The sequence below is a fragment of the Chenopodium album genome, chromosome 11, assembly GCF_948465745.1.
Source record: "Chenopodium album chromosome 11, dcCheAlbu1.1, whole genome shotgun sequence".
Classification (NCBI taxonomy): domain Eukaryota; kingdom Viridiplantae; phylum Streptophyta; class Magnoliopsida; order Caryophyllales; family Amaranthaceae; genus Chenopodium; species Chenopodium album.
The window spans coordinates 49,614,387-49,630,407 of record NC_137844.1 but is presented as its reverse complement, the minus strand read 5'-3'; the positions used below and the strand labels follow the sequence as shown (position 1 = coordinate 49,630,407).

At 34.2% G+C, this 16,021-nt stretch overlaps 2 protein-coding genes across 2 annotated transcripts; both read right to left on the bottom strand.

The window, feature by feature from the left end:
- Positions 1-2,641: 2,641 nt before the first annotated feature.
- LOC145569051 (ATP-dependent Clp protease proteolytic subunit-related protein 2, chloroplastic-like) lies at positions 2,642-6,276 on the bottom strand. The gene is made up of 9 exons (XM_081628428.1): positions 6,117-6,276; positions 5,981-6,024; positions 5,795-5,867; positions 4,464-4,581; positions 3,882-4,019; positions 3,658-3,774; positions 3,254-3,322; positions 3,046-3,141; positions 2,642-2,917 (listed from the first exon to the last, which is right to left on the bottom strand). The coding sequence occupies exons 1-9, from the start codon at positions 6,191-6,193 to the stop codon at positions 2,780-2,782; spliced, it is 870 nt and encodes a 289-aa protein (XP_081484554.1). The 5' UTR covers positions 6,194-6,276; the 3' UTR covers positions 2,642-2,779.
- Positions 6,277-6,829: 553 nt separating this feature from the next.
- Positions 6,830-15,047, bottom strand: LOC145569050 (protein cornichon homolog 4-like). The gene is made up of 4 exons (XM_081628426.1): positions 14,750-15,047; positions 11,162-11,343; positions 7,337-7,459; positions 6,830-7,214 (listed from the first exon to the last, which is right to left on the bottom strand). The coding sequence occupies exons 1-4, from the start codon at positions 14,819-14,821 to the stop codon at positions 7,172-7,174; spliced, it is 420 nt and encodes a 139-aa protein (XP_081484552.1). The 5' UTR covers positions 14,822-15,047; the 3' UTR covers positions 6,830-7,171.
- Between the last annotated feature and the right edge of the window lie 974 nt (positions 15,048-16,021).

Here is a 16,021-nt window from a genome sequence, read left to right as displayed (position 1 = left end):
ATTGCATTATTGCATTATTCCTTGACCTTTCATTCCCCTTAAATGTTGCAAGTATTCCTTTAATGTGTGGTTCTTACATGCGGATGCACGATCTGCATGGTGTATCCCTTCAAATTCAAAAAAAAAAAAAAAAAACAAAACGGAAAGAATATTGTATAGAAATATAAAGAACATTTAGTTAAATTGAAAAGAACATATTATAGAATTGTAAAGAACATTGTATAGAAATGTAAAGAACATTCAGCTAAAGAGAAAGAAACATGTTATAAAATTGTAAAGAACATAACATGTTGTTGAATAATGTTCTTTATCTTCATGTTCTTTGATTGTCAGTATAATGTACTTTTATTTGTGACATAATGTTAATTGTTTATTTTGAAACGTTCTTTGAATTTTGTCTTTAGATTATGGTGGTTGAATAAAAATAATGTCCATTACATTATATTGTCAGGCGAACCAGAAGGTCTAGTCATTAGAGGTGATCAAAAATTCAGGTCGGCCCGGGTCTTAATATAATATCTCATGCCCAAACCCGGAAATTGTAGCGGGCTTTTCGGGCCGGGTTTGGATTTTGAACTAAAAATGCATTTTTAGGTTTGCCCAAACCTGCCCTATTTTCGGGTTGGATCAGGCCGGGCGAAGTTGATAACCTCTAATTATCATGTTCTTTATTAATATCACGGATGTTCTTTAGATAAATATAAAGAACATAAAGTTGGATGTTTTTTTTGTACAAAATAGCTATATGTTCTTTACAAAACAATTATATGTTCATTACAATACAACTATATGTGATGTTCATTATAAAATAGCTATATGTTCTTACAAAACAACTGTATGTTCTTTACTGAACAACTAAATGTTCATTCTGCCTTTTTTACAAAAAAATGAATGCACGGAGCATCATGCATCCGCCTCCATGAAAAAAATTCCAGTATTCCTGTAAGCCTACGCAAGAGAATGTACAGCCCTTGGATGGTGTTTGTGTCTTTACATTTCTATTCGCATTGTGCTGAAAAAAAAAAAAAAAAAAAAAAAAAAAAAAAAAAAAAAAAAAGGTTTAAGTTTATTGGATAGACCTTTTTTATCTAAAAGCTAACACATTCACTCACATTTTTAGGTTCTTATTTATTGTAGTATTAATGCAGGTTCTTATGTATGATACACTTTTTACATAAATTAAGGGTTCCTACGCGCGCGATTAAACTATGTGTCGAATGTAGACTAAACCTGCATGTTCTTATGTATGATACACAGGTTTAATGTAGACTAACCTGTATATAGACGATTAAACTATGTTCTTATTTATTGTAGTATTAATGCAGGTTCTTATGTATGATACACTTTTTACATTCGACACATATTTGTATATAGACGATTAATGTGTCGAACGTAGACTATGTGGTGTATCTTTGCAATGTTCTAAACTTTAGCAACATACATATTAGAATTAGTGAGAGAATTGTAAAAGATATTGAGTTCTAGAAATGCAAATGTTTGATATATTTAAAGTACATACAAAGACGAATCAATTAAACATAAAATGATTAATATCACACGTCTATATTATTAGAATTAATTTAAACTCTCTATTATACAAAACACAAACTCTATATGTGGCTTGTCACACCGTGTGACCAGGGTTACTTCATTGATTAGTGTTGTAGGGGTTAATATGTCAGTGTTATAGGGATTACTCGGTTTCAGTTAATGTTATAGGGTTACTTTTTTTTTTTTAAGAACCACGTTATAGAGTTACTTAATAGTGTGATATGGGTTATTGTATACTCTTCAACACTGTTATTGGGGTTAATTTATTTTTTTTGAACGGATTATCGGGGTTACTTCATTGTATTTTTACAACGATATTATTGCAAATTATATAGGTTTATTACTGTATACATCCTATGATAGATTGCTAACACAATATGCTACACGATTTTAGTAGTATAACCTCCATTCCGCATACCAAAAGTTTTTAGAGGTCAACATCTTTATTGCAACTTAACTGTTACCTTTATTATCTTTATTGTACTCAATAATTTGCTCTCATCTCTTCATCTACTGCAAAATTTAGAACACTAAACATTGTCATCTGATCTTGTAATGCTTTGCCGCTTTGGAGTATCAATTGCTTGAACACAATTTTTTTTTTTTTTAAAATTAAAAGTAGTTATTGCAAGTAAATGTGTAACTAAATATTGTTAAGGATAAAATTAATAACATACTATTCATAAGAGTAATTGAGGATAATTGTGTAAATAACCATTTTAAAGGGTAGAATTAAAAGCACATTATTCATAAGAGTTTTCTTGTACTTTCTATAAGATAGAAAAACGATGATTTGGATAATGTCGTACCTTTACCTTAGCTTTTATTTCAAGATCAAGCCAAGGATATGCTAAGAGTTGACTCGTTGATGGAGCATGGATTCTCAGTCACCTAACCCCTGTGAAACTAAACACGGCTGATCTGAGGGGGCTGGGGGAGTGGAGGTTTCTATGAATCGAAGAGGCATAGACCATGTTAGATGAGGCCTCTAATGAGGGTTCGGCAGGACAACTAGCCAGTTACTTCAAACCCATGTCCAAGTCCTAATCAGTTGATTAATAATCATGCATGGAGGAGGAAGAAAAGAATGTATAATCCACATATCAACCTTTGGAATTACGTGATATAATTCAAATACTTTATCAACTAAACATCATCCACAAAATTCGGTAGTAAGACAAATCAAAATATGCAACAGGGTTAACTACATTGCTCAACAATAGCCGCACTACCCAAGACCTGCTGTTGAATCTTTACGGGGTGAATCAGCCTTAATCCGAGGCGGCCGCACTATACGGTCAATGAGTCCATATTCAAGAGCCTCCTGAGCATTAAAACGCTTAACCCGACTTAGATCTTGGTGAACCTGCACAGGGCAAGCAACACCTTAATTCAGAAAGATAACAGAAATCATACAGCAGGATGTATCGGTCACTGTTGTTGTCTGTAAATTATCATCTGTATTAAAGGTAAAACAAGAAGAAATTGGTGTACCTTCTCTACTGGTTGACCTGTGTTTTTAGCCAACTCACTGTAGAGATAATCTCTGACCCGAAGAAGTTCATCAGCTTCATTACGGATGTCATCAGCCTGCAAAACGACAAATGTAACTTGCAGCAAAAGGGTACAGAAACTGTCATTCTAATATACCACCTGACCCTGGGAAAGAACAGTGTGTACAAAATGTAAGATACAGGTATACCTGGCCACGAGCAGTCCCAGCAGGAGATTGCAGTGCAATTCTTGAAAGAGGCATTGCAAAACGTTGGCCCTGAATCAATTTTAAAGATAATTACTTAAAAGTCACTAGATCATGTTTGAGTAGCAAAACTGAATGAGTATATCACATAGAAATAGGAATGCAAGGGCTTCTGAGATTTTGTGAGGTCTTCAGAACAGCTGCAAAATTAGTTCTTACAAATCATGAATCTTCTGAGTTGGGAAAAAATTTATAATACAATGCTTGACCATAGATATATTCTGATTTCTGATGAAGGAAAAAAAATGAACCCCTATTGATTCATAACCATTACATTAGATGTTATTACATTATGACAAAGAAAATAGGGTACTATTATCTAAACAGGAGAATCAGAAAATTATTACCTTCTCTCCAGCTGTTAGGAGAAATCCTGCAAGATTATAGGCATAACCAACACAATGCGTGCCAATAGGACTTTTTAAGCTCGCAATTGTATCATAGATTGCCAAGCTAGGTGTTAGCTGCAACATGTAATACACACACGAGAACTCAAAATGAGTGAGAAGTCAAACCAAACAACATTTTATTCAAGCAACCAGTTCCATGTATTTGGCAAGGAAAAACTCACATCCCCGCCAGGACCATTGATGTACATATAAAGTCTCTTGCCATCATCAATACTGTCGAGATACAACATGGTTGCCAGTATTTGGTTGCTGAATTCTTCATCTATATGTTGCCCAATGAAGATGACACGCTCACGGTACTGAGAATAAAAGGATACAGGTAATAACAGAAAACTGGAAAGATTATATACAATTCTCAGATATACATATGAGATTTATGAGTTTCATGATGGAAAAATGTACTCTCTCTGTCCCAAATAAAAGTCCCATTTCACCCCACTATCTTCTTTTCTAATTCTATTTTAATCAATCAAACCCCACTATCGCATTTTTAATTCACCTCCTAAAAAACGTTGCAAAAGTCTTAACATTGCATGGTCGGTGATGCAAACTCTATCAACACAAATGATGAAAGATATACCAAAATAACCAAGAAATATCAGACCTTCTAAGTAACAAGACTCTTCTGAAATGATAAAATATGAGAACCACAAAATTACGTAGCACAAATCATCTTTCCTAACCTCTTTAGCACAACAGAAACCCTTTAGTTGTAGGAAAAAAGTGAAGTTCTAAAGACTTACAAGGGCATTCCATAGATCCACCCATTGCCAACTTCCCTCGCCAGGGGTTCTGTAAGGTACTCTGGGCGTTCCAATAGGCATCATATTGACCCTTCCTCGTGTTGGCTTAGTATTACATCTGAAACAAAGAGAATAAATATTTCTCATGACTCTAACCCTATAAACAAAGCAAATCAAAATGATTTTAAAGGCTATTTATTGCCGTATTGGGGACACAAGCCAATCCCTTAAGCTAAACATGAGGATATTAACACATTAACCTTCATGAGATTATTAGTATATTCACTATAATGATAAAACTAAGATAACATGGATTTAATCTAAATATCATGGTAGATGAGCAAACAATAAACTTTTGCAATACTTTTAATTCATTTATGATAACAAGTGCATGTTTCTCTGTCCCTAAATAAAATTCATACTTACTCCGTTTCTATTTAGTCGACACGTTCAATTTAGGCACACATATTAAAGAGAGAAGAGAGAGCGAAAGAGAATGATAAAGCAAGTGGGGTACACTTAAAAAGCAAGGTATAAAACTTATCCAAAAAGGAAACGTGTAAACTAAAAAAAAACTTCCTAAAAAGGAATACGTGTCAACTAATAATAAAAAACGGAGATAAGTATTTCGATAACAAGGTCTTGCCTCTATCTAAAAGTCTCATTTCACTACAAGATCTTGCCCCTTAATAAAAAGTCTCATTTCACTACAAGAGCTTGTCCACTATAAGAACATGTCCCTAATATAAGTCTCATTTCACCACACGATCTTGCCCCCATTTAAAAGTCTCATTTCACTCTATTTGTCTATTTTATCCACCTTTGATCAACCAAACCCCAATTTCTTCTTATTTTATCCACCTTTAATCAACCAAACCCACTATCTTCTTTTTTAAACACCTCTTCTAAATAAGCTACATTGAACAAATGAAGTTATATTAAGGGGCGGAGTGAGTATTACACATATACCATATCAAGTAATCCAAACTTTTGGATGTTGAAAAGAACACCCAAAAGTCCCTAGCATATTGACACGCGCGCTGGAAATTGCAACAGCGCATTTAATTGTACACATCAATCAGAAGCGAATTGCCTTCAAAACATCATATTGTGATCCTCATTGATGAACAATTCAAAACAATCCAATCTATTGTACTCCAACAATTGCATTTGTAACGTCATTACTATCCCACAAGCATAAATTAGCAATCACATCGATTGAATAAATTTACGCAATCTTTCCAATTGAGTACATCAAATTTGCAAAATAGGTGAATAAATTAATTTGCTAAATTTAGGAGAAAAAAGCAAAAAAGAAAAGGGAAAATTACGTGTAGTGTAGACTCTTGTTTACTTTGTCATAGAAATCAACCGTCAAATTAGGTCTGGCACTTCCAAAAAGACCTGAAATACAAATTAACACATCAATTCATCGATTACAAACAAAAAAGAATTTCACAGAAATTAAATTCATTGATAAAAATTACAATAAAGAAGCTGAAATTTGGAGGAATTACTTGAAGATTGGGGCTTTAATCCAACAAAAACTCTGGTTGCGCAACTATAATTGCGAAAATTGAAGAGTTTCAGTAAATAAATTAATCAAATTGAAACAAAAATTGAAAAAATAAGAGTGAGAAAAAGAGGAGGGACCTGAGAGGATGAGGAGAGACGGAAGCTCTAGCATGGAGGCAGGACGTAGAACCAGTGGATTGAAGAGATACTGCCATTGAAGAACAGATTTTGGTGGAGAGAGAAAATAAACAAAATGAGAGAGCATAAAAATGTGAAGATATTCAGGATTTCATTTTAATGTTGGGCTTCAATGCTTCATACTAGTAGCCCAAATAATGCAAAACATGTTCCTATAATTTTGACTTAATTGGACTTTTTAGTACTAACACACGTCATAAAACGTACGTATATATCTTCATTTTCATATGCTTGAAAAATATATTAATTTGATTATTATTAAAATATGTGAGACGAATTCAACAAATTTTCCCATAACTATCTTATTGATTGATGAAAACAGTATGGTCAAAGCTCTTAATTATACACGAAGAGCAACATTTATAAATTTCTTGTCCTCTCTCCACACTCTATTTGATCACTAGTGTGTTTAAAGATAAATTTATATATAGTATATTAGGTTTCCATTTAAAAAATTAAATGACAATTTTTCTTTTAAATCTCTAAAAAAAATGCAACAATATTATTTTCTTGAACTTATTACATAACCCTTATCTAGACGTATAATTCCTAATATAAGTGGAAATAAGCTGATCAAAAAGAAGGCCTAAGACAATGAAGCATAAAAATGGAGAATAGCCAGACATAATGGTGCAACAAAATGCTCAAACGAGTAAAGTAAATAATTTACCACAATAGAATTTTGAATAAGGAGCAGAAGCTCAAGAGAAACCAAATAATACACAAAAGAAAATGAAGGAAAAAAAAAGCTTCATAATCTAGGATTAATCTATATGAACGTCTAATTTCAAAAGAAAAAAAAATGGAATATCTATCATTTTGACATATTTCCAATTACATTATCAATAATGAAGTGAGTGCCTAATGAACTTGCAGCCAAATCCAGAACACCTCAAGCACTAGCAGTTGCAGGAAAACCCGGTCCCTGAAGAAGCCGCAAGTTCAGTCTTGATGTTGCAAGACTTAGAAAGGGACAGCAGTAAAATAATTGTGACCTAATAAAGTTCTTCATCATCTTCCAACGTAGTCCAAATCATCCTGAAATATTGGACAATGAATATGCTTCATTAGTTATTGGTATTACTAGATTACCAAAAAAAAATACTTGCTGACAATTAATGATCATTCATGATTTCAAAAGCTGGAGCAAAGGTCATTACCAAAATAATGAGAGGAACAGGATAAGCAAAAGATATCCAAGTTTGATAAGACGCTTCTTCTTTTCCCAATTTAGCAAATTGAAGATTTCGGTCACATCTACCAGGTGCTTCTTGTCCATGTACCTAAACAATGGAGAGCAATGAGATGAACTTAAAATCGAGCTTGTATTTGTGGAAGCACAAGATTATATATTCAGCACTTGAAAGGGATTAACCGAATGTGCTAGCTAAATTTGCGATTAACGACAATTAACAACAACGAAGACGGGAAAAACAAGTAATAAACGAGACAAGGAGAATTTACCGTGGAAAACCCGAGAACCGGGAGAAAAACCCACAAATCCACAATAAAGTAACAATTTGATGAAGAATAATGTAGTTTACAAGCTTCAATCACCATTAAAGCTCCCACCCCAAGCTCACCCTCTCAAACACTCAAACCCTAAGTGTTTGGGTTTTACATGAGGCTCTCTCTCTCTACATCTTTCCCTTCATCCTATTACTCTCTTACAAATTATGAGTTTATATAGTACTAAAAATACGAGGCAAATAATCCAAGGGCTAAGAATATAAGTTACTAACAAAGGAGAAATCAAGACCGTAAAACCGAGGCTCAAGCGCGATAAAACATAGCCCCGAGAAACCCAGTGGAGTGGCCGCTCCAAAGGAAGAAAATAGCCAAAACGAGCCTCGAAAGAGCGGGCGCTCCACCAGAGAGGAGCGGCCGCTCTGTATTCTTCTGCTAGACAGCTTCTTGTAAAACAGCCATATCTTCTCGTTTATTGGTCAAATTAAGCTTATGACCAGTCGTTGGAAAGCTCTTGAGACGAGCTATCACCTCCAACTTGAATCATCTCAATATCACTTTTAGATCTTGAAATATGGTCATTTGAAGTCAGCCCTTTGTCATCCACCATTTCTTAACACCAAGCAATAGCCCATAGCTTAAACTCCTAATCTATGCACCCCCTTAGCCTCCTTGAACCATTCTCCACACTTCTCAAACCCAACAGCACTGTGGTTACGAATCACACTTAACAATGATACGATTGATAGTAATGTATATTGCAAGCCATGATCACTGGATAGGAGATAGGTTTAATAAGCTATGGTTGATCCCATAATGAGATTTTTTATCTAGCCAAATACGTTTTACTACAAATAAGCACAGATTATGTAGCTCAACTCAGGCACTAGACCAATTTTACAAAAAATTTCCATGACACAGGCCCAAAAAGAAGCGTAAAGTGTCCATACCCATACCAGAATGTAGAGGATCTAAAATATGTGCTAGAGATGAAACAGAGAGTCCGAGAAACATATAACAAGATAGCAAACAACACCTAAATTGCTTAAGAATTTAGTCATTGGCTTAAGCCTTAAGGATTTATTCTTCTAGTCAATCAAACCGGCATTATTATCAGCAGCAAGCTACCATCTCACAGAATATAACAATATAAGTAATGAACGACTATAAATTGCCTTTTCTCTCACTGTCACCTTTCTCTATTTTCCTTCATGTTGATTTCAACACTCTCCTCTATGTTTTCTACCAATACTTCAAAAAAATGTTACCAGATGAAACAATACAGAAAAGTGAGACAAATTATATACTGATTCAAAAAATGTTTCTATTGTTGGAATCCAAAGAGAGAACCCAACCCCACTATGTAGAGCTCCTTTTTATTAACAGTATCTTATTTTTTAAATAAATAGATAAGAATTACATAAACAAGCCATGGACTTTAGGCCTATGTATTAGTACCAATCAACCATTTTTACCGTAAAATACCTCCTTTCATTGATAAGCTTAAACCCTTGATAGAAAAAAAAAAAAAAAAAAAAAAAAAAAAAAAAAAAAAAAAAAAATAATAATTAAAAAATTGGACTACTGAATCACCCAATAATTTTATTAAGAAAGACCACCACAATAACTACTAGTATATCTTATTTTTCTCAGTATCTTATGATGAACATGCAGCGCAACACCAAAGGCAAGTTAAGGTAACTTGCCTAGCCAAATCAAACTTTTAAATTACTATACTTTTAAACTACAAGTATAAAGTAATCCAAAGGTAAGCTACAACACATTGTACCATGCAAATATAGACGAATATATAATGTAAGATTATTATATCAATTTATCGCATCTTAAGTGGAGTTTGCTTTTCTTCAAATAGAATTAAAATTAAAATAAAATATTAAGCTACCTACTAATTTGAGCTACACCTCCTACCAAGCAGACAATATATTTTATCCTACAATGGTGAGGATCCTGCTTGATATTTTTACTTAATTGCAAGCAAATCTACAAAGCAACCATTGGAAATGCTTTATTTGTCTCTATTGTTAGAATACAAATATGATATATACCAAATTAAATATATATGCACAAAATTTGCATATTTCTATTCAAACATCTTTTTCTTTCAGACTTAAACAAAAGATTACCAATTGCTCTCCCTTTCTCGTGAACTTAATGGATTTTTAAATTTTTTTATAATTTGCTTACATAGCTGTACCCCAGATTTGGAATTCAGAAGCAATGAACTCCCTAGAGTCTTAAAATGCTGCCCATTATGGGACAGAGGTGAAGGAGAAAGATGTGATGGGCGGAAAATCCATCAGTAGCAGGTCCAAAAGATAAAAAGGATCTAGTATAAAGAATGAGAACCCAAAATAGGCCGGTGTCTAAGTGAGAGAATGATATTAATTCTTGGCCGCATAATCTCACTGCATAGCAATCACATTGTAAGGGTTTTTGAGCTTACAACTACTAGAATATCAGGCCATGGCCCGTTACAGCCACATACCTCCCGCATAGCCTGCAAAAGTAATTCCACGACTGTTATAGCAATTGTGACCACATCCGAGATTCAAAACCATGGATGAGAGAAACTAAAGGGCATTAGTGTTTTGGGGGCTGCATCAATTTGCTACTGAAAGCATTTTTTAGCGATGTAGTTACAAAATTGGCCAGTGGTAATAGAAGACTGAGAAACAAGAGCAAACGTATGAATGGGAGAAAGCTGGAATCTATGGTAGTTTAATCCTAAATTTTATTGGAGTTGATCTCAAAAGGGTGGAGGATGGGAGAACAAATATAGATAGAGGGATTTTTATATCTTGCTTTGGCATGGGACCTGCCTGTGGATGTCTGTTTTACACATTGACAAGACCACTAAAAGTGGTTTAGACTTTCCACTTTACCAAACGTAATTTTATTAATGAATAGAAACGAAAAAGAAATAAAATCATTACGGAGCAACCCCTTAGCTTTTCAGTAATCATAACCTTAGGATACTGTCCAATTGTCCACAAAAACCTCTACCAAGGCATTAACTTACATATGCTGTAACGAATTTATTTTGCTGAACTTCTATCTAACTTGGCTTATTTCTTCTGCTTAAATCAACTTATATTTAATGAGATTTAAAAAACAAAAAAGCAAAAAAACAAAAAAAAAAAAAAACAAAAAAACAAAAATTCCTGAAAATTGTTAAATAAGCTGAGGATAACAGAACCCAAGTCTAGGTTGAATTCTCGAAGGAGAGAAGGCAAAATTATCGATCGAAAGAATAAGTTAACTCAATTTATGACATGTTGTCCCATTATTTTTTGAAAGATAGCAACTCGAATGTTAACATTATAAGAATTGTGACCTACAAGGGTTACAACTCATTTATATGAAGCTACACAAAATTTACAAGAACTTCATACTACACAACCATAGTGAAATGCAATTGAAACATAAAGTTGCAAAGAGCATCCCCCCTTCCTCCCCTAAAACAGAAAAAGAAACAAAAAAGCAGCAAAGAAGCTTACGTTTTGACATTGTAGTAGAGGTACGGGGCACATAAAAGTGCCATAATCCAATGACCCGTCAGAAGAAAAAGGAGGGTAAGTCCTGCTTGGATTACATATTCTGGCAAAACTACTTGATTTATCCGAATTGCAGAGTCATATGGGTTGATGTAATCAAACTCGAGATCTGCCAAGCACATAAGCTGCAAGAAACTTCTGAGCAGTAAGAACAGACCTTTTAACATATTTCGTACGTTGAAAAGTGACTACATTCTTGCAAAACTAGAACTGTACAGTGTCACCATCATTACTGAAAAGCATAGCAGCATACAGCTATCAATTTCATCTGTACGACTGTACAGCTGAAAAACAGGTAAAACATTCTGTGTCCACTGTTTGATAAGAATTTCAAATTTAGAAGGTGTACACATATAAAAAAAATCCTCAGACATTCAAATGAAACATCAAATGATTTCTTCTCTCTAAAAATAATAACCAATATGAAAAATATATAGGAATAATCCAAAAAGGAAAAAACAAAAACAAAAAAAATTATACACAAAGACAGAAGCAAGTCAAAATATAGCATTAGTCAATCTTTGGCCAACGTATCAAGCATTTGAAGGAGAAAACAGACGAGGAAAAGATATAATTAGGCTGATCCACAGAATGCTTCAAAGGGATTAGTGACAAGAAAAGCTTCTATTCGTGAAACTATAAGTGACTGAAACTTGCACAATTGATATCCTTGCAACCATAGTTATAAGCGCAACCACCGTCAATATTCTTACAGTTACATACTTTTTTCAATCTTTTCCACAACCTAAGATATGAAGTATTGATTTTAATTTACACTTCACACTATCATAGACAGCTATACTTCCTCCCCTACAAGAAGGCAACAATTCCATAGATGATTTGAAGCACCTGACTATATTTGCTATATTTTCAAGTTTCTTCTTCAATAACTAACCCTACAACTCTGGCTTACGTTCTTATAACAAACAGGTCTACCAATACTTACACTGGAAAATACTCAACTCATGACCTTGCTAAATCAAAGAAAATTGCATCTTGGTTTTGCATTTACTCTTAAATCAAAAATATGAAGAGCTTTAAACACGGTATGTCATAAACCATGAAAAGGTACAAAAATAAAAAGTTGTAGCTGCCCCTGGAAGACCGTAAAAGCTTCCAAATAGATACTGGCCATGCCTTACTTTAACATGAAAAAAGTTTAAATCGGCACACCATTATCCCAATTACCACTCAGAATCTTCCTTTGTTACTTTCCACCAATACACTTATGACCTTTGACTAGCTAAGAGATTTCCAACCCGATAAACAAAATTCAAACAAATAAGGACATTAAAGTTGTCCTCTTCCTAAGTTCCTATATGAGCTTCTTAACAGACAACTTACTTGCACTACCTCCTGTGATATGAAAACAATACACAAGCTCCTTCACAAGCACATGATCATGCAACATCCTCACTCAGCATCTACTTTTGTTTCTTTCCTCCCATATGTAGTAGATAATCTTCTGTAGCTACTAAAAGAGATTATAACAGATCACAATTTCAGTATAACCTCCAAATCACCTAGACAGAGGAAAAACTTCAACCCAAATATTTCAGTATAACCTCCAAATCACCTAAACAGAGAAAAATTCCAACCCAAATATTTCTAGAATATGTAGGAGACACAAAAGAGTGAGATTGCTTCCAAAGCAATGTATAAAAAGGCTAAAGCCGCACAAAGGCGTTTCAGAGTTTCCTGCGCCAAAGGCGCGCCTCTATGTGCCTTGGTGCGCCTCATTGAAGTAAGACGCACATAATAAACAAAAATTTCTGACAAAAATCTTGGTGCGCCTTAAACTATGACTTGGTGCGCATTATAGCTGCGCCTCATCAAAATCACCTTGCCTAGACCACAAAAGGTGCATGGCCCCCTAACACCTTGTGCCTCAGCGCCTTCAAACACTGTTCCAAAGTCAACATATATCTTTCCATGGACAAACACTTCACCAAAGTTTACTTCAAGATGGGGTATGACTTCGTTCGAAACACATGGAGATGGAAACTCTCTCTCGTGTTCAATTGCAAGTTTCTTCAAAGTGAGGTTTGTATATCAGCTTCAATAAGTTTAACCTTGTTAAAACCATAAGGATATTTATACTCAAACAAAGCAGATATTAACTCTCCTGCTGTACAAGACATATCAGCCCTTTGAGGTTTATCACTGATTCTTTTAGAAGCTTCAGTTATTGCAACAAAAGTTCTCCCTCCAGCAAACTTTGCGGTTTTCACATATGAGCAAATTGTTATGGATTTGTGCCTCGGAAATACAATGCTTTTTCTAGGTACAGACCAAAAGTACCTCCCTCTCCCACCACCGAAATCATAATCTTTTAACGCTTTTACTAACAAGTATCTCAAAAACCCATCTACTTACAGAACCAACTCAGAATCCACCAAACAATATACCAATCTCTATACTTCTTTGTACACAATAAGTAACTTCGGTCAACAAGTAACTTTAATTTGCCATCAAATCAATCAATTTAATCCAAACCAATCCCTTTCTCCAATCATACTCAAGAAACATCAAAATTCCTCATCACAAACCCTAAATGACCAAGCCTTACAGTGTGTTTGGATAAAGAAAGAGGAAGGAAAGGAAGGGGAGGGAGGAGAAGAGGAGGGGAGTTAAGAATGGTGAGTTTTCCTTCCAAATCTCTCCATTCTTGGAGGGATCATTTTCCTACAATTTAATCCCTTCATTTCTCTCCCCTTCAATTCCCTTCCTTCTTCATTTGTTATCCAAATGAAAGATATCACATCTCTCCATTTCTCTTCCCTTCTTTTCCCTCCATTTCCTTTAATCCAAACACACCGTTAAGCTAAGGAAAACAACACGGCAAAGTCGCTAAACTGTCCGCTCCATTAAACAAAGATACTCCTTCCAATATAGCTCAATCAAACCATAGTCTCAACATAAAGCATTTCCGATGAGGATATACCCAAATATACAGAAGAAACTAGCACTACCAAGTCAACTCAAGTTCCTCAATAATCGTCAAGACTTCCATAGTTTATAAAACCAAAACATTATTCCAAATTCCCAAATATAACATGAATACACGATTCATCAATCTTCCACTATCCCAACCATTTCCAACTTTGGTTGCCTCAATCCATATCACCTTTCTTTTCCCTGCAACCAAAATCCATAGCTATTCTACAGTGTTTTAATTCAATTAGAGCCCATGAAAATGTATGCATTCCCACACTTATCTACACCCTAAATACAACGGTTCCCAATTTAGAATTCTAATTCTAACCCCAAAAACTTGAAAGGAACCATTTTTATTATTGTTTCTAACAAAGAATAAAAATCAGATAACGCAAATCCAACCAATATCTTAAAATTCTCAAAATCTAAACCTTATACTCCCAAAAAATATTGCCATTAATAAACAAAGAATCACAATAATTAAATAAAATCAAATTAATCAAAAAAATAAAAACAAAATAGAAACGCAATTCCCAAAATCAAAAAGGGTTTACGAAACTCAAATTGAATTAGAGGAGAGAGAAAAAAGAGAACCTGGTAAACAACGACGACAAGAAGGGCGATGACGACAAAGAAGGAAATCAGCCATGCGAAAAGAGCGAGCATGATCTTATTTCTTCAATGGAACCCTCTGTCACTTTTTCTCTCCTCTGTCACTCTGTTTGTCTTCCGTCAAGAGGAGAGAGAAATTGCGACGGATTGGGCAGTGGTGGTGGTGTGAAAATTGGGACGACGACCTTGGGTGGGGGGTTTTGCCGTGAAGTCGTGGGAAAGAATCGTGTGAAGGAAAGGATTAAAGACAGGTAATTTGTTCTGTTTTTAGTAAGGAGAAGAGTTTAATACTATTAATGGGGTATATATTACAACTTTGTAAGTAGTTGCTTTCCATTTGTATTAAGTGGAGCTAGTCTAGGTTTAACGAATTTTAGTTTAGTGGAACTAGTTCACAACTCTTTTTCCATACCACCATGCACATTGGGATACTACTTCTATGCAAGTGATTTTATTTTTTTTTATTTTTTTTTTGAAATAATATTTCTATGCAAGTGCTTCTTGTCAAGTTTTATGGGAAGATTGGGAACTACTACTATGTTAAAAACAAGAATAGGAAACATTGTAGAGTTGGTACAAAGGTACCAAATCTATAGTATCGCTCAGGGCCGTCCCAACTATTATTGAGGCCCTGTGCAAGTGAGATAAAATTAGGTCCCTTTTTTTTAATGAAATGTATAATAATCTCGTGCTTTCTAATAAGTGTCCCGCTTTGATTTTCACAGAGGTTTAGAATAAAGAAATAGATGTATTAAATTATTATTCAAGCAAAATATGTTGAAAAGGGATAAAACTATTAAAACATTGTTACAAATTACAATCTTCCAAAATATAGGAATAAACATATTTAAAAAAGATCAATAATGAAAAATAGATATTTGAAAAAAGAGGGAGTGTCTAAACCTTAAGGCTAAAAATGAAAAATAGAGCACCCCTTTAATAATAGATGGGTATTTAAACCCTTGGAAAAAAAAAATAATTAAAGTAATCCCATGGGAATTGAACCATGCACCTTCCTAAACTAAAATCTACACATTTACCAAAGCCACATAACTTTTACTTCATATAATATATTCCTTACAACAAATTCTATTTATTTATGGATTTGAGGCCCCTAGCACTATTGGGCCCTTAGCGGTTGCGCAGGCCGCACATGTTAAGGGTCGGGCCTGGTATCGCTAATCAACCAATGATAAAATATAATTTTATCTTCTTTATAAATGGTAAAATTGTAAATAAACAGCAACATTTTTA

Excerpts from the sequence above, each read along its gene's own strand:
- LOC145569051 (XM_081628428.1), bottom strand. The coding sequence starts at position 6,193 with ATGGCAGTATCTCTTCAATCCACTGGTTCTACGTCCTGCCTCCATGCT. Across the intron at positions 4,582-5,794 it reads AACAAGAGTCTACACTACAC|ATGTAATACTAAGCCAACAC; the intron begins GTAATTTTCCCT and ends TCTTTGTTTCAG. Across the intron at positions 2,918-3,045 it reads CAGGTCAACCAGTAGAGAAG|GTTCACCAAGATCTAAGTCG; the intron begins GTACACCAATTT and ends TGCCCTGTGCAG.
- LOC145569050 (XM_081628426.1), bottom strand. The coding sequence starts at position 14,821 with ATGCTCGCTCTTTTCGCATGGCTGATTTCCTTCTTTGTCGTCATCGCC. Across the intron at positions 7,460-11,161 it reads CTCTACTACAATGTCAAAAC|GTACATGGACAAGAAGCACC; the intron begins GTAAGCTTCTTT and ends TCCATTGTTTAG. Across the intron at positions 7,215-7,336 it reads CTGTTCCTCTCATTATTTTG|GATGATTTGGACTACGTTGG; the intron begins GTAATGACCTTT and ends CCAATATTTCAG.